Raw genomic sequence first — 18,199 nt, 5'->3', positions numbered from 1 at the left:
ACAACAATTGCCAGCTTTGAGTGCTCAGGCATTTTGTATGCTGAGACTTCATATTCATGATCTCATATCTATAAGGTAACATAAATCCTGTTATGATGCTGTCTTACAGTTGGGGAAACCAAGGTGTACAGAGTTCAGCCACATTTCCCAGGAGTGGGACTGCAGCCTCCAGAAGAAATGGTTGTTAGTGGTGACAGACGTTAAATAACACTGAAGGACATTGTGAAAAAAGTTAATCACATTTAACAAAATTATTTTTTGGTCGTGCCCACGGCACATGGAAGTTCTTGGGCCAGGAATAGACCCATGCCATAGGAGCGACCTAAGCACTTAGAGTGACCCAAGCTGCTGCAGTCACACCAAGTCCTTAACCTGATGCACCACAAGGGAACTCCCCCATTTTTAATTTTTGATTTTTTTCAATTTAAATACCTCAAGGAGGATCCTGGTCAGTGTAATGCTAGCTCGTCTCTAACAAAGAGGACGTGGGCATCAGGCTTAGAGCCTTTGGCAGGGTCTTAGGTGTTCAGCTGCCTTCTATTCAGGGAAGGCCGTACTACGGTTCCACCTACAGCAGTGATAGGAGATGATTTTAAACATCAACTTAAGGCGTTTTATTTCATTTCATTTATTTTTCTTTTTAGGAATGCACCTGCAGCCTATGGAATTTCCCAGGCTAGGGATAGAATTGGAGCTGTAGCTGCCAGGCCTACACCACAGCCACAGCAACTCCAGATCCCAGCCGTGTCTGCGACCTACACCACAGCTCACAGCAATGCCAGATCCTTAACCCTGAGGCTTAACCCTTAACTCTGATCCTTAACACTGAGTGAAGTCAGGGATTGAACCTGCATCCTCATGGATACTAGTTGGGTTCATTACTGCTGAGCCACAGTGGGAAATCCCAAGGTGTTTTTTAAAAATAAAGTTTCCTGAAACTAATTATAATATTGAAAATCCAGAAGCTTCCGTCATGGCACAGCAGAAACAAATCTGTCTAGGAACCATGAGGTTGTGGGTTCAATCCCTGGCTCAGTGGGTTAAGGATTTGTCATTGCCATGATGAGCTGTGGTGTAGGTCGCAGACACAGCTCAGATCCTCCATTACTGTGGCTGTGGTGAGGGCCAGCTGCTGTAGCTCTGATTCGACCCTTAGCCTGGGTGTGGCCCTACAAAGCAAAAAAAGAAAAGAAGAGAATGAAAACCCACCATACTTCAAAAATAAATAAATAAATAAATAATGAGGGTAGATTTAAAAGCAAAATATATGGGGAGTCTCTGGTGGCTCAGCGGATAAGGATTCGGCATTGTTATTGCTGTGGCTTAGCTTTCTTTTTTTTTTTTTTTTTAATGATTTTTATTTTTTCCCTTATAGCTGGTTTACATTGTTCTGTTAATTTTCTACTGTACAGCATGGTGACTCAGTTACACATACGTGTATACATTCTATTTTCTCACATTATCAGGCTCCATCATAAGTGACTAGACATAGCAGGATCTCATTGCTAATCCATTCCAAAGGCAATAGTTTGCATCTCTTAACCCCAAATACCCAGTCCATCCCACTCCCTCCCCCTCCCTCTCAGCAACCACAAGTCTATTCTCCAAGTCCATGATTTTCTTTTCTGTGGAAAGTTTCTTTTGTGCCATATATTAGATTTCAGATATAAGTGATATCGTATGGTATTTGTCTTTCTAACTTATTTCACTTAGTATGAGAGTCTCTAGTTCCATCCATGTTGCTGCAAGTGGCATTATTTTCTTCTTTTACGGCTGAGTAGTATTCCATTGTGTATCTGTATCACATCTTAATCCATTCATCTGTCGATGGACATTTGGGTTGTTTCCATGTCTTGGCTGTTGTGAATAGTGCTGCAGTGAACATACGGGTGCATGTGTCTATTTCAAGGGAAGTTTTGTCCGGATAGATGCCCAAGAGTGGGATTTTCAGGTCATATGGTAGTTCTATATTTAGTTTTCTGAGGAACCTCCATACTGTTTTCCATAGTGATTGTGTCAGTTTACTTTCCCACCAGCAATGTAGGAGGGTTCCCTTTTCTCCACACCCCCTCTAGCATTTGTTATTTGTGGACTTATTAATGATGGCCATTCTGACTGGTGTGAGGTGGTACCTCATAGTAGTTTTGATTTGCATTTCTCTAATAATCAGTGATGTTGAGCTTGTTTTCATGTGCTTGTTGGTCATCTGTATATCTTCTTTATAGAAACGTGTATTCAGGTCTTCTGCCCATTTTTCAATTGGGTTGGCTTTTTTGCTGCTGAGTTGTTGTGGCTCAGCTTTGGTCCCTGTCCTGGGAAATTTGCATGCTATAGGTATGGCCAAAGGAAAAAAAAAAAAAAAGGAAAAATATAGCAGAAATCTTACGAGGAGTGTTAAGAGCAGCTGTGGTTTGGGACACTGTGTCTCTGCCCACCACACCAACCGCTCTGCTGGGTTGGCCCCTGAAAGTCCAGTCAGCTGTCATGGAAGAGACTGAACAGTTTTCTCCATCTTGTGCACTGGCTCAACCAATATCCAGGCCTTGGGCCACACCAAGGCCCAGGTACTGGGCTTGGTTTTCGTGACAGTAAGGGAAATGGCACTGCCATCCTGGCTGCCCAGAACAGCAGCTTCCTAGAGATGAACAGCCAACCTGGGGGAGCCAAGGAAGCCAGACACTCACTCCTGAATCTAAAGTGGAGCAGAGACTCGGAGCAGATTGCTGAGTTTTATATGTCAATGACAAGCATATTTAAATATCGTCAGGCCCACCAGCTGTACAACATTGGCCTTGCTGCCAACTCTGAGCACCAATCTGTGGTACCCCACGTGCATGATTACCAGGCTCAGAGGGATGAGAGCTGTGGCAGACACTACCAGCTGCACCCCAGTCTTCACTGTCCCCTTCTCCCTTGATAACAGAAGCCCTGGCTTTTAGACATACGGCCGTCCAGATTAACAACTCTCTTCCCAGCCTTTCTTGCAGCCGGGCATGGGCATATGGCTGTGTCTGGTCCCCGGGATGGAAAAGTGCTCTGGGTGGCTGCTAAGACATGTCCTTCAAAAAAAGGCACTTGTCCTTCCCACCCTTCCCACCCTGTGCTGGCTGAAATGGAGCAGCCACGTGAGATTCTGAGGCAGAGGCAGTAGCTGGAAGGGCTTGGGTCTCTGATGCTTAGGAAGCTTCCTCATGCTTAGGCGGGTACCTGGCCTGTCCACCTCCACCCCCGCCCCCCCCGCTTCAGATTCTTATATGAGAGAAATAAACTATCTTTTCTTTTTTTTTTTTTTGTCTTTCTAGGGCCATACTTGAAGCATATGGAGGTTCCCAGGCTAGGGGTCCAATCCGAGCTGTAGCTGCTGGCCTACACCACAGCCACAGAATGTGGGATCTGACCCGTGTCTGCGAGCTACGCCACAGCTCGTGGCAATGCTGGATCCTTAACTCACTGAGCGAGGCCAGGGATCAAACCTGTGTCCTCATGGATTCCACTCAGGTTCGTTACCACTAAGCCACAATGGGAACTCCCAGAAAACTTTTTTTGTAGAAGAGGCAGGACTAGTATAATGACCCCTCATGTCCATTGAATCCAGGGCTTTGACAGTTAACAGCTTCCAGCCAACTTGATTTTTTCTCTACCTGTCCGTCCACTTCCCTCACTCCTGAATTCCTTTGAAGCAAATTCCAGACATATGTTTCATTTGTGAATATTTTATTACATGTATCTAAAAGACAAGGATTTTGAAAGCAATATCACATCTAGATTTTTATAACAATTCCTTAATCGTGACAACTATCCGTTTGGTGTTCCCAGTTCCAATTGTCTTATAAATCCATATTTTTAAAACAGTTTGTTTGTGTCAGGGCCCAAAGAAGATCTCATATTGCAATTGGTGGGTAGACCTTTAAATCACCTCTACCCTAAAGGTGAGGAAGGGGCCCCACTTTTCTCTTTCTCTTTTTTCCCCTTGAAATGTATTTGTTGAAGAAATCAGATTGTTTGTCTTTCAGCGTTTGCCAGAGTTGCAGATTTGTTGATTGCAGCCTCTGCTGTTGTTTAATGGGTTCCTCTGTTCTCTCAACCTCCTGAAAATTGGTAGTGGGCTCTTTTTTTTTTTTTTTTTTTTCCTTTAATTCCTTACTGTTTATCTGCGCATATTGTACAAAAGTAGAAAAATAAACATTTCTTATTGGTATGAGTCAGGGCTTCAGCTCCATAAATAAGGGGTGAGAGGAAATAAGTTATGGCAGGCTTGGAGCTTAGTGCATAAATAAGGTCAGGGCCCCAGACGGGGTGCGGCTGGGTTCAGGTTCTCAGATGTGCAAGTCTCCACTGGTAACACTTCTCAGGTCCCTTACGAGGAGGTGGAAGAGGTTGAATGTCACAGAGGCCTCAAGGCAGCCTTGGGACTCTTTCTTTGTGGCTTCTTGGAGCCGGTGCAGCCAGTGGTTGAGGCGGCCCTGGAGCCGGGATCCTGCCGTGGGCTGAGCCCTGATGCAAGCCTGAAGTTCGACGTGGATGTGATGCAGCGTGCGAAGTGGCTGGTCCAGGGTGACCCCCAGGGATGAGTCAGCCGCGGCCCTTAGGACCTTCAGAGTCAAGTCTAGCTCAGCCTCTAAGGCCACGAGGCGCTCCCACACCTGCAGCTGCCTCAGGTCCCGGGTCCTGGGGAAGAGGGGAGAGCTGCAGCTCCAGTTCTTCAGTGAGAGTGACTCTTCCAAAGCATCCTTGGCTTTCTTGAAGCCCTTCAGCTCCTGTGGTGACAGAGATTGGAACTGGCCCATGTGGCAGCCCTTCCTGGTTGTGGTGGGCTTGAAAGTGGGGACAGGGCCAGCTCTGGCCAAGTCCAGCATCACAGTCGCCAACACCAGGAGCCAAGCTGTAGTCATGGCTAAATCCCAACTGCTTCTCTGGCCCCATGGCTCCACTTTTAGCCAGGCTCACTGGGCAGTCCCAACTGATGTGTGTAAAGTGAAAAGGCAAATGGAAATAGGAATATCCACTTTAACTGCAAAGGCATGAGTGGGTGGGGCCAGTCGCCAAACCAGGTGAGCCAGGACCTGTGCCAGGAAGGAAAGAGACAGGAAGGAAAGAGAAACCGAAAGTCAGTCACAGGAGAGAACCCTGTTTCTGAGAAGTCCCTATGCCTGGAGAATCTCCAGATTCGGCCAGATCTCCGGAGACGGCCTTCAGCTTGCTGACTTTGGAGGGCCCCCAGTGAGGCCGAGGCAGATGGAGGGATGGGGAACTGGCTTACGGACCCTCACAGTGGGGCAGGGACCTGAGTGGCGTGGGTGAGGCTGCTGAGCAGTAGAGAAGGGCCATCCTTTGAATGTGCAGGAGTGTGCTGTGGCCCCCTTTTCTATTTTTGCTTTTGTTACCTATGCTTTTAGTGTCACATCCAAGAAATTACTGCCAAATCCAATACTGTGAAACTTCTCTATGTTTTCTTCTAGGAGTTCTATAGTTTATGTCTTACGTTTGGATCTTTAATCCATTTTCAGCTTGCTGTACAGTATAAGGTAAGGGTCTAACTTCATTCTTTGGCATTTAGACCACTCGTGGACACTGCCTTCTCCCCACTGAGTGGTCTTGGGAGCCTGTTAAAGTTCATTTGATCACATGCATGAGGGCTTATTTCTGGTGTCTCTATTCTGTTTCATTGGTCTCTGTGTCTCTTTTTAGGCCAGTACCACACTATTCTGATTACTGTAGCTTTGTATGTAATGTGTTTTGAAATCAGGAAGTGTGAGGCCTCCAATGTTATTCTTTTTCAAGATTGTTTTGGCTATTCAAGGTCCCCAGAGATCCCGTATAAATTTTAGGTTTTTTTTTTTTTTCTCATTTGTGCAAAAATGCCAATGGGATTTTGATAGAGATTACATTAAATCCTAGTTTGCTTTGGGTACTATGGACATTTTAACAATATTAAATCTTCATGAACCCAGGATGTCTTTCCATTACTTTGTGTCTTCTTTAATTTCTTTTAGTAATGTTTTGCAGTTTTTAGTGTACAGATCTTTCATCTCCTTGATTAAATTATTCCTAGGGGAGTTCCCATTGTGGCACAGTGGAAACGAATTCAACTAGGAACCATGAGGTTGAGGGTTTAATCCTTGACCTCGCTCAGTGGGTTGGGGATCTAGCATTGCCATGAGCTGTGGTGTGGGTCGCAGATGTGGCTTGGATCTTGTGTTGCCGTGGCTGTGGCATAGGACAATGGCTGCAGCTCTGATTGGTCCCCTAGCCTGGGAACCTCCATATGCCATGGGTGCGGCCCTAAAAAGACAAAAAAAAAAAAAAAAGATTATTCCTAAGTATTTTATTGTTTTTGATGCTGTTGTAAGTAGAACTGTTTTTTGTTTGTGTATAGAAATGCAACTGATTTTTGCGTGTTGGTTTTGTATCCTGCAATTTGGCTAAATTTATTTATTAGTTCTAACAGATGTGTATGTGCGTGTGTGTGTGAGAGAGAGATGTTTAGAGTTTTCCTTTCCCTTTTTTTTTTTTTTTTTTTTGGCCACAACCAGAGAGCATGTGAAAATTCCTGGGCCAGGGATTGAACCTGCACCACAGCAGTGATAAGACGGATCCTTAACCTGCTGTTCCACTAGGGAATTCCTAGGGTTTTCTATGTATAAGATCATGTCATCTGAGAACAGATATAGTTTTACTTCTTTCTTTCCAATTTGGATGCTATTATCGATTGATTGATTGCCCAGTTGCTCTGGCTAGGACTTCTAGTACCATGTTTAATAGAACAGGCAAGTGTGGGCATCTTGCCTTTTTCCTAAGCTAAAAGGACAAAAGATTTTAGTCTTTCCCCACTGAGTATGAAGTTAGCTGAGGCACATATATTTTCATATGTGGCCTTTATTATGTTGAGATAGTTTCCTTCTCTTCCTAGTCTGTGTTTTTCTTATGAAAGTGTGTTGAATTTTGTCAAATGCTTTTTCTGCCTTAATTGATATGATCGTGTGGTTTTTGTCCTTCATCCTGTTCCTATGATATATCACGTGGTAGTTGACTTTTGAGGCTTGCTCAGATATGGGTTGTTGTTGTGCAGATGCTTGATAGATGTTGGCTTCTTTCATCAGGAAGCACTTGGTCTCCCTCTGGGCTGTTAACGGGCATTAAGGCTGTTTCTCAGTACTTAGATCCATTGTTTCACTGGAACCTGCAAAATGGAGATATTCCAATTCTAGTCTTCCTTGTTTGGCAACTGGAATACTTCTGTAAAAACAAACTCTTCCTGTGGTGGTGACGAAACTGCATAGAACACACACACACACACACACACACACACACACGAGCATGTAAAACTGGTATAATCTGAACAAGTTCTATGGATTATACCAATGTCAGTTTCCTGGCTGTGATATTGTCGTGTAGTTGTGTGAGATCTTAACCCCTGAGAGAAACTGGGTACAGGGGTACAAAGGACCTTCCTGTACCATTTTTGCAACTTCCTATAGATCTATGATTTCTTTTTTCTTTTTACAACCACACCTGCAGCATATGGAAGTTCCTGGGCTAGAGGTCACATCAAAGCTGCAGCTGTTAGCCTATGCCATGGCCAAAGCAACACCAGATCTGAGCTATGTCTGTGATCTACACTGCAGCTTGTGGCAATGCCAGATCCTTAACCCTTTGAGCAAGGCCAGGGATACTAGTTGGGTTCTTAACATGCTGAGCCACAATGGGAACTCCTATGATTTTTTTTTTAAGAATAGCTCCTTTTTATTTTATTAAAAAAAAATTGGTGTATGTGGGGCACTCCGTGACATATGGAGCTCCTGGTCCAGGGATCAGATTCAAGTCACACTTGTGACGTATGCCACAGCTGTGGTAATGCTGAATCCTTTAATCCCCCGTGCTGGTAGAGGATCAAACCTGCGTCCTGGTGTTGCAGAGAAGCCGCTGATCCCATTGTGCCACAGCGGGAACGCCTACATCTGTGATTTTAATAAAGAAATGTCCCTCATCTTGTGTTTGACTACCAGTGGTATCATTTAAGAAAAGCGGGATAAACGCTTACTTCCTTCCCTTTATTTTTACTTAGAATAATCACTGATGCTTTAAAGTCCCCCAACAGTGACTGACTTTTTAAAAAAGTAGTATGAACTCTGATTTCAGTATATTTCAAGTATTTCAACAACGCATTGCATTATTGTTATTGATGCTCAAATTCCCATTTGGCCAGTAGGAACCTCTTCCAGCTGGCTTCTTCGTCCTCTGACCTGCTCCTGAAATCTCTGATTGCTTCCTCTCAGTCTGGTATGACAAGGGCTCCAGGTTCATCCTGCACATTTCCTGCCTAAGCCCTGGACTCAGACATTTCTCCAAAGAGCCCTGGGCCCTTATACTGCAAAATGACATTTGGAAATTGCAGTCCGAGAGCTAAGGGTGTTCTCTGCCACTGGGTTGGTCATTGTTTCTAGGTCTTCTCCATGGGCAGAGCTAGGAACAGGCTTACATCCCTAACAGTAAGTAAGTAAGTAAATAAATAAATAAAGGAGTTCCCTGGTGCCTGGTGGCATAAGGATCTGGCATTGTCACTGCCGTGGCTCAGATCACTGCTGTGGCATGGGTTTGATCCCTGGTCCAGGAACTTCCACATGCTGTGGGCACGGCCCAAGCAAAAAACAAAAAACCATGGTAGGTTCGTACTTATACTTTAAAGTTCAGGACTGCAGGATTTTTATTCAACTTGATTTCTTATTTATTTATTTATTTTTTTGTCTTTTGTATTTTGTCCTTTTAGGGCCGTGCCTGTGGCACATGGAGGTTCCCAAGCTAGGGGTCTAATCAGAGCTGTTGCTGCCAGCCTACACCAGAGCCACAGCAACCCCAGTTCTGAGCCACGTCTGTGACCTACACCACAGCTCACGGCAACACCGGATCCTTAAACCACTGAGCGAGGCCAGGGATCGAACTCGCAACCTTATGGTTCCTAGTTGGATTCGTTTCCGCTGCACCACAACAGGAACTCCCTTCATTTCTCTTTTATCCTCACACTGAGAATCCTGGTTCTCAAGGAGTCCAGGGAAGCCACAACAAATTTCAATTTTTGTCACCACAGCTAGATCTGATCCTGATACAAGGGGTGGCCCTCGGAGAGTGTCTCAGTTACTCGCCACAGAGCTGGGAGGACTGAGGCTCAGAGGAGCGTTTGCAAGTTTGCACGTGATTAACTCCTGGTTGCCCATGGCTCCACTAGGAAGTGAAACATCAGAGGTACAGGTAAAGCCAGGGTGGGTGTGACGCGGTCCACGTGCTCTTCCTCACCTTCCTTCCCCTGCCCCTGCCCCACTGGAGCCTTGACCTTAAGAAAGGGGCTGACTTTCCAGCCTTTCTTCACACTCCGCAGCGCTGGGCTACAGCCTGACACACCACTGCTCCGCAGCATTGTTTTGCCGGGTTTTCTGTGGACATGTGCTGAGTCATCTATTCTTCCCCCTCATCTCAGCTTTTGAGATTTACCATGTTGATGTGTTACTGTTTCATCCATCCATCCATCATCCATCCATTGGTCTTACCTGAAATCTCCGCTGTGTGGTGTTCCCTACATGACTGCACACTGTCCATTCTCCTACTGGGAAGCACTTCGCTCGTTTCCAGTAATTTGCTATTACAGGTATCCTTGGAGGTACTCCTGAGTATGTATGCACGAGTATGTAAGAGTTTCTCCAGGGCAAACGTCTTCTGTAAATGGACCAATAGTGTTTTGGGAGTCAAGAGGCAAAATGTGTATGTATGTATATATGTATGTATGTATGTGTGTGTGAGAGAGAGAGAGAGACAGATATGCGTTCTTAACTAACAAAGAGAGAAAACGAACTTCAATGAATTTTTTATTACAAAATTCAAAACTGTGTGAACATGGTAAAAGCCCTTGTCAGCTCTGTGGTGGTACAAAGGCAGGCGGGCTGGGCTTGGCCCTTAGCCAGTAGTTTGCCCCTCCTTGCTCTCTAGGGCATGAACCTAGTTAAGGACTTGCTGGGTTCAAGGGTCACAGGTGTCCCTACCTTTACTAGGCAATGCCAGGTGCTTTTCAAAGTGATTCTATTAAGTTGGGCTCTTGCCAGAGCATGACAAGTCTTCCTGCTTCCCTCGTGCTCTTGATATTGCATCAAATCTCTCCGTTTAATGGCTTGTTCCTCTCATTCTGGTTTCATTTCTTATCACATTTTGAAAAGTGAACATAACATGCCATGTGTTCCTTATCATTGAATAAAATTTCTTTGTAAAAGAAAATAGGAGTTCTCCGATGGCCTAGCAGGTTGAGGCTCCTACATTCTCCTGCTGTGGCCCTGGTTGCTGCTGTGTGGTTTGATCCTTGGCCCACGAACTTCCATATGCTGCCCGTGTGGCAAAAAAGAAACACACACACATACACCCCCCCACACACACGTTGCAAATCTCATTTAAAAAAAAAATAGAAAATATATAGAGACGAGATCCTAAAAAGAAGGTACCCATTATCCTTCCACTCAGAAAATCAAAGTCCCCTCAATCGCAGCACCTATCCTTCCAGATTTTTTCCTACACACACACACCATTAATTTAATTATTGGAGGCTGATGCTCTATATATTATTTTGGAATCTGCTCGTCCGGCTTCGCGAGGCTCTATCGGAATTGTTTTTGTTGCGAATGACATAAAGCCCAGCCTGAATGGCATAAACAGTGAGGCTGCACTGTCTCCCCCGGTGACAGGGCTCCGGAGGGAGGTCGGTCGGGTCCAGGGCGGAGGACTCGGCCCTCGGCCTTTCTGCTTAGCAGGCTGGTGGGGGCGCCCTCACAGCGGGAGGCCGAGGCCAGGCAGGGGAAGACGCTGCTTCCCTCCTCTGAATGATTGTGTGTGTGCGGAGACAGTCCTGGAAACTCTTCAGGAGGTCGCTTCATTCTCCTGTGGAACTGGGTCCCAGGCCCGTCCCTCAGCATTCGCAGTCGTGAGGGGTAAGGGGTGACCAGACATGGCTTTGTCTCCCCTCAGCCCTGGGGGCTATGAGGCTCTCAACTTTGTGTGACCCTCCCCTGCGGCTTTCTGGCCTCTAAGGAAAACACACCTTCCCTGGCTTGCTCCCTTTCACCTGAGTGCTTGCTTTTTCTAGACATTGAGAAGGTTGAAATGTGAGTGAAAATACGCAGCTGCCCTCAGGCTCGGCTCTCCTTTACTCCCAGAGCTCCATCTCATCCAGGCAGACACGCTCCTGGCCTCCCCTGCAGCCACCAGCGGAATTGGAGCTGCAGCTGCCAGCCCACCACAGTTCACAGCCACGCCAGATCCTTAACCCACTGAGCGAGGCCTGGAATCGAACCTGCATTCTCATGGATATTAGATTCATTTCTGCTGAGTCACGACGGGAACTCTCACACTGCAGGGTTGTGAGGAACTAAGGAAAACCTGCTAGAAGGTTCACGCCTGGGGTCAGGACAGGTTCTCTTGCCTGGTTTTGCTTCGTATCACATGTATTTTTTGTTTGCACCTGTGCCTGCTTAGCAGCTTCGGAAGCCTCCTAGAAGTATGAGAGGGTTTCAAAGTGAACTTCGAGACTTGTCACAGATAATGCCACTACCTTCCTTCAGACGCCTGCCTGGTTCAGAGCCTGGTCTCAGCCGGGCAAAGGCCCACCAGGGGCTGGTCTGCAACCCCAGGTGGCAGCGGGTGATTGGCCCAGCATGGGGGTAAGATGAGTCCCTCGCACCCATGAGGCTGGGTCCGAGCTGAGCCCTCCTGCTTGGCCTCGTGTCCTCACAGGGGCTGTATGCTTAGGCTATTCAAGATGGCTGTTCTCTTGCCCTCTGTACATGCCCTGCTCAACCAAGGCCTGCGTTACTCACGTGACTATCCAGTCCTCTTAATTACAGGGCTTAATTAGGTCCTGGTAACTGAGCCCTCCTGACAGCAATCCCCCCCTTTAAATGGCAGCCTCCTTCTCCCCGTGAGTCGTGAAGCCTGCTGCTGCGTCCTGCCGACCACGGTGGGCTGTCGCTCCAGGACCCCTCATGTAAGATCCTCTGTCCAATGAGCCATGGATGTCTCTGTCACTGTCACTGGGCTCTTTCTTTGGTCTCAACTACAAGGCTTGCAGGCCTGTGGGGTGAAGCCCAGCAGGGATGGAGGCAGGACTGGATCCAGAAGCCCAGGCTCCTGCTCACTAACCACTGTGTTTTGCCGGCTTTTGGCCGCGAGGGTCACAGGCATTGACAGAGTCTAGGGGCCTGTGCACCACGTGTCTGCAAAGCCACTGAGCACAAACACAGAGAGTGGCAGCACTCATTTTTATTTCTAAATAAGTATCCAGAGACACTACTGTTTTCCATCCATGTTTTAATTCTCTAAAGAGTCCAGTGAGATGAAGAGGCTCCAGCATAGCAGCTACAGGTCCCTCCACCTCCACCCATGCGCCCCTCCCCAGCCCGCAACCCCACCAGGAAGAGCAGCAAGTCATTTCTCAGGAACTAGGACCTGATGAACGCCTCTCACAGCTTACTTGAGGGAGGACAAAAGAACAAGCCTGACCTTCTCAATGGTCCTTAAATCAAAAAGCAGTACTTAAAAGTATCCTTCATTTTCACAAAGAAAATTACTCAAAAGAATACAAGGTTCTGATTAACGGTGAGAACAAACCAAGCTTTGCAGGAGCTGCACCAGAGAAGCTGAAGGCTTTGGTAGCCACGAACCTCACAGCGGCCCAGGGGGTGAGGCGCCTTCCCTGGCCTGGGCGCCCCCACGGCCCCTAAGAGCAGGGCTGGGGCCTGGCGAGGTGAGTGCCAGGAAGGCGCCGATGCAGCTCTTCCCAGCGGACTGGCTGCCTGGACAGGTGACCTTTCTCCTCTGACCACCAAGCCGAGTTCCCCTTCAATCACAGGGCCACAGGTCTGGAGCAGAGCTCTTGCCCTAAAGCCAGGAAGCTCCTGCAGAGAAGCTGCAAGACCGGCTCCCAGGTAAGGAAAAGCCACAGATTTTGACCCCCCTCTGGGATTAGGGGCAATGTTGGCTGGGGTGGGAAAGGGTGAAATTGGTGGGCCAGAGGAAAGAGAAGGTCTTTCTTTTGTAACTTGGAGGCGGAAGTCCCTGAATATCTAGTGCCATTTGTATGCAAAATGACAGGAGGCTAAATGGAAGGGAGTGTGGCTGCCTGTTCGGAGCCTTCACTCTGACTTGTGGTGTTTTCACTTAAAACATATTGCCTGGGGCTTTGGAGACTGGGTTCCCAGTGGAACAACTTCTTAATGATTCTGGCTGCTCCATCAGGAATTTGGTTTCATATCCACCACCCAGCAGGAGAAACACATGCCTCCAGAAATCCTGGAGGGAATGGGGAAAGAGCAAAGGATCGGTCTTTTTTTTTTGCATTTAAAGTCCTAATTGGAGCTCCCTGGTGGCCTGGCGGACTAAAGATCCAGTGCTGTGCCTGCAGTAACTCCAGTTTTATCCCTTGCCCAAGACTTCTGCATGCTGAGGACATGGTCAAAAAAAAAAAAAAAAAAAGGAAAGAAAGAAAGAAAAAAAAGAAGTCCTGGAGTTCCCATTGTGGCTCAGTGGTTAACGAATCTGACTGGGAACTATGAGGTTGGGGGTTCGATCCCTGGCCTCACTCCGTGGGTTAAGGATCCAGCGTTGCCATGAGCTGTGGTGTAGGTCACAGATGCAGCTCAGATCTGACATTGCTGTGGCTCTGGCGTAAGCTGGTGGCTACAGCTCTGATTAGGTCCCTAGCCTGGGAACCTCCATATGCCATGGGAGCAGCCCTAGAAAAGATAAAAAGACCAAAAAAAAAAAAAAAAGTCCTAATCGATGGCAGATCATTGCTGTTGAGAGATTCCTCCTTACACTAGGATCTGGGATAAGTTCTCTCTTTTTTTTGGCTGCATCCACAGCATGCAGAAGTTCCTGGGCCAAGGATTGAACCAGAGTCACAGCAGTAACAATGCAGGATTCTTACCCTGTTGCACCACCACGGAACTCCCTTGGATCAATTCTAAGGCCAGATCCAACCTAAACTATACCTGTACCTTTGATGGCGCTAACTTGGCCAAGGAGAGGTCCGCTACCACCTCCCCCACCAAAGCAGAAGAAGGATCCTGGCTGTGGCCACCTCGCTGGGGACTTTGCCAAATGTGACCCCTGTGAGAGTGGGAGTGTGGACCTGAGACCTCATGAGGCCACCTTTGACAGGGGCTTTAAGGAGAAGGCTACCCACCAATCTTTCCACGTTCCATTGCGTACAAAGGAATCCACAGGCAAATCAGAGCCTCCTCAGGCTGACGTGGGGGTACTCAGGGCTGCCAACATTCTGGGCCAGGCCCTGGCCCTTGGCCTTATGTCAGCCAGGGCCCAGCCAGCCTTCCTATTGGGAAAAGGGTGGCTGGCCTGGGGGAGGGTGGGCGGGCTTCAGCCTGCCCCTGGCCTGAGTGTCTGAGCCTGACTAAGGAACTGGGCCCTCTTCCATGTCAGCCCAAACCTGATCTCTGGGGAGCTAGGAAAAACCAGCTTCTTCTCCAGTAAGACCTCACACCCTCTGGATGTGGTCACTCCCAGGAGTCTACAGTCCCAGGGCTGCAGAAAGCATGTCATTTATCCCAGCAGCTCAGAATCACAGGGAGTCTGTGGAGACACTGCCGGTGGGGCTCTTACTGCCACCTGACTCCCAGGCAGCGTGTCTTCGGTGTTCACTGGCTGAGCAGCCAGCCCCCCAAAGGCACTCGCTGACCTTACAGCCTTCACCTCACTCTAAAGTACGACCTTCTCTGTGTGCTGTGGTTCTCCTGGCCCATGGCCTAGACCTATAATATGTGGGAAGTTATAGTTATGCTGGACATTTTTTTAATCTTCCAGGCATTTTATTGCCTCAAACGATAGAATTATTAGGAATGCTAAAGGTGGACAGCAGCAATTTTTGATTCTTGGGCAAAGACATCTGAAAAAAGTTCACCAGAAAAATATGCCCATGGGCTTTGGCCTGTTTCTAAGTGTATAGGGATTGCATACGGGTTACCCTCCTTGCACGCTGCTAACCCCACATGGCCAGCAGGGGGCAGAAGAGGGCCACAGGAGATCCAGGCTGGTGCGGGTCCAGGTCTGGAAAGGTTCCCCGCAGCCACCTCCACACAGCCTTGGGGACCTTCCACAAATCCTCCCCCTCTTCTCTTGGTGTCATTCTCAGGTCTCAGCTAAAGGGGGGAGGCCAGGTGGGGCTGGTGACAAAGGGCAGCCTGAACTGAAAAGATGGCGTTTATAGGACTTTATGAACTCAGCCAAAAAGACTTCTTTTCTGGCACGCTATTGAGTTTACAATGCAACTTACGCCTCGGAGATGAGACTGAGTTTCAGAGGGAAAAGGAAGTTACTCCGAATCAGAGACTGGTCTCTGATTCCTGCCCCTACCCGCCACGGTATGACTGCTTCTCTGACTTTTCCACTTAAAAGAAACAGGAAATGATGGAGACCAGACTTAACGCACAGCATTATTCTTCCAGTGGGGCATTAGGTGGAGTAAAATAATCCTGTTTGGCTCAAATTATGGGGTTAAGGTGGGAGGTTACAAAAAGAAAAATCATTTTAGTTCTATGAAGTGCAAATTTACTTCTCATGCATAAAAAGGAAACTGTGCTTCCTGCCTGCCTGGCTTCCCTTTCCCCATTGTGTACACTTTTGGGGAAAGGGAAGGCCTTAGGGCCAGGGTCTGGCCTCGCGGGCTGGGCCTGTGAGTCCTGGAGGGTCCTGAGGTCAGTCCTTGCTCTCATCCAGAGCCAAGCTGCCTGACACAGAAAAGATGGAAACAAACTTGCTGCCAGCCCAGGGTCTCTGCTGGCGTCTGTGTCCTCAACAGAGAACCAAGGCCATGCATATGAGTGAAACCACCCCAGGGGATGCCGAGTCCCAGGGCTCCAGCTGGGTCCCTGAGCCACCTATGGGAATTGCCAGAGGCCTGTAGAGGGCAAAAGCCAGCAGGTAAAGGGCCAGAGAGGGGGTGGATGCCAGAGTCAGTAACTCCATGTCACCTGGATGTGACTGCCAGGTCTTCACCTTGAGATGGCTCCAGGGCTGAGACCATAGGGAGCGGGCAGGGTGTGTGTGTGTGTGTGTGTGCCAGTCTTCACCTTGAGATGGCTCCAGGGCTGAGACCATAGGGAGCGGGCAGGGTGTGTGTGTGTGTGTGTGTGTGTGTGTGTGTGTGTGTACTCCGAGTCCTGGGGTAGTGGTAGGGAGCGGGCAGGGTGTGTGTGTGTGTGTGTGTGTGTGTGTGTGTGTGCTGCCAGGTCTTCATCTTGAGATGGGTCCAGGGCTGAGACCATAGGGAGCGGGCAGGGTGTGTGTGTGTGTGTGTGCTGCCAGGTCTTCACCTTGAGATGGCTCCAGGGCTGAGACCATAGGGAGCGGGCAGGGGTGTGTCTGTGTGTGTGTGTGTGTGTAAGAGCATGTGCAAGCACTCTGAGTCCTGGGGTAGTGGTGGCTTCTTGGGGATGGCAGGTGAGACTTGGATGCATCTGTTTTGTTTTTTCCACACCTACAGCGTGTGGAAGTTCCTGGGCCAAGGGATCAAATCAGAGATGCAGGTGCAAACTATGTCACAGCTGTGGTAACGCAGGATCCTTAACCTGCTGTGCCACAAGGGAACTTCTGAGACTCAGCCACATATGGCTCCGGGCCACTGGTGCCCTGGGAGGGACAGCAGGGAGGAGCACAGGGCACTGCTGCTCTGGCCCCTGCTCTAGTACTTTGGCGACCCATGGGACCCAAGATGGTAGAAAACTGGGAGAAGGAAAGAAAAACTGCTGATGAGCAGTGAAGGTGCAGCATGTGAACGATGGGCAGACCCCCCCACAGAGCCCAGGAAAAGTGGCCTCTGGACAAACAAGGCCCACTGGGTGAGGAATCGAGGGCAGGGAGGGGACTGCTAGGCTCTTGCTTCTTTGTAAAAGTGCATGAATTGAAACTGAATTCCGACAGACAGCAGTGGCTGGCCAGCATAAACCCTGAGCCCCCAGGTGTTCCCTCCAGAGGGCGCTCTGACCTCACAGGCGGGCTCAGCGGCAAAACCCGGGGATGCCGCTTCCACTGCGGCTCTAGGGAGGGGCTGCGGCCTCGGGCTCGGTACCAGTGTAAACATTTGCAACGTTCCCAGAGAAGGGCAGGAGCTGCCTGCCCCCCAGGGAGACAGCCTGTGAGGTGCCCATCAGAAGTAAAGAAAGAGAGGTCACTCAGGTGTTCTTTCTCAGTGAGCGCGCGCAACACCACGCAGGGGAGCAGGAGGCCTGCCAGGCTTCTGACCCTGCCGCTTAGTCGAGACATGCTGCTGCTGGGGCCAGGGCCACCGTGACACGCTCAGGGAAAGGGTGCTGGCTCCTCGCCCTTGGGACGAGGGAAGTGGCCAGAAGTGCCGGAACCCGCACACGGCGCTCCCCAGGACTCGTGCACAGCAGGTCCCCAGCAGGATCTCTCTCAGGCACCTCAGACAGATGACTGCTCCCCCAGCTGCAGAAGAAGAAACTTTACCTGCACAGGTGCTCACCCCGCCTGCGGGCTGGGAAGCCACCCCAAGAGCAGAGGTCGGGCCCAGCGAGGAGTGGGGAGAGGACACTCCAGGAGCAGCCAGCTGGCCCCAAAGGCCCAGGAAGTCCTGGGAAGTCCTGGGTTAAGACGGTTCGTGCTTCGTCCTGCTTCCATCCACCCTGAGAGCTGCCAAATGCATGCGCCTCACGCCCCTGCTGGGTGGGTGTCGGTCTTGGGAGGCCGGGTGGTAGGCTCCGGCCCGGCCTGCCCAGAAGCTACGGGGTCCCACTCCGTCACAGCAGCTCCTGCTCGTCGTCCTCAGAGCCTGAGGGGCCCTGGCGCACCTCTTCGTACCACTTGTTGGTGAGGGTTTTCATCTGGATGCGCCCGTGGTGGAGGTCCTAGGGCAGGAGACACACCAAGCCCTTGTCAGTGGGTCTGGGTCTGGGTGAGGGTCAAGGAAGGGAGGGAGAGCTGCTCTGTACTTGTGGTAGGAGATGGGAGGCAGGGGGCATGGCCACAGGCAATTTCAATGTGCTAACTTCCTGCCAGCAGGATTCTTCTCTGTGGGGGTGGAGATACCGGCAGGTCTCACTCAGAAACAGGACTATGAGGCAGGAGGGGATGTTGAGAAAAAAAAAAAAAAAAACCTGGCCTCTGGACTGGGACACACTCAGGTCTGCTCCCAGCT

The 18,199-nt window shown here is 49.1% G+C and overlaps 2 protein-coding genes across 5 annotated transcripts in view; both read right to left on the bottom strand.

Annotated features, from left to right (window-relative positions):
• Positions 4,317-4,892, bottom strand: IL29 (interleukin 29 (interferon, lambda 1)). The gene is given in 1 exon segment (NM_001142837.1): positions 4,317-4,892. A coding segment is annotated over 1 exon segment (576 nt).
• SLC9A8 (solute carrier family 9 member A8) overlaps positions 12,274-18,199 on the bottom strand; it is a 76,216-nt gene continuing 70,290 nt past the window's right edge. For 2 of the 4 annotated variants that reach the window (XM_021077956.1, XM_021077957.1), the window contains one exon: positions 15,389-17,909. In XM_021077956.1, coding sequence (XP_020933615.1) covers positions 17,802-17,909 — 108 coding nt within the window. In that variant the 3' untranslated portion in view covers positions 15,389-17,801. Of the gene's footprint in view, positions 17,910-18,199 lie in introns of all 4 variants that reach the window. The other 2 variants (XR_002340027.1, XM_021077955.1) reach the window with 2 other exon arrangements.

The sequence above is a fragment of the Sus scrofa genome, chromosome 17 (genome assembly GCF_000003025.6).
Source record: "Sus scrofa isolate TJ Tabasco breed Duroc chromosome 17, Sscrofa11.1, whole genome shotgun sequence".
NCBI classification, from domain to species: Eukaryota; Metazoa; Chordata; class Mammalia; order Artiodactyla; family Suidae; genus Sus; species Sus scrofa.
The sequence above is the reverse complement of the archived record's forward strand: the minus strand, read 5'-3'. Positions and strand labels throughout refer to the sequence as shown.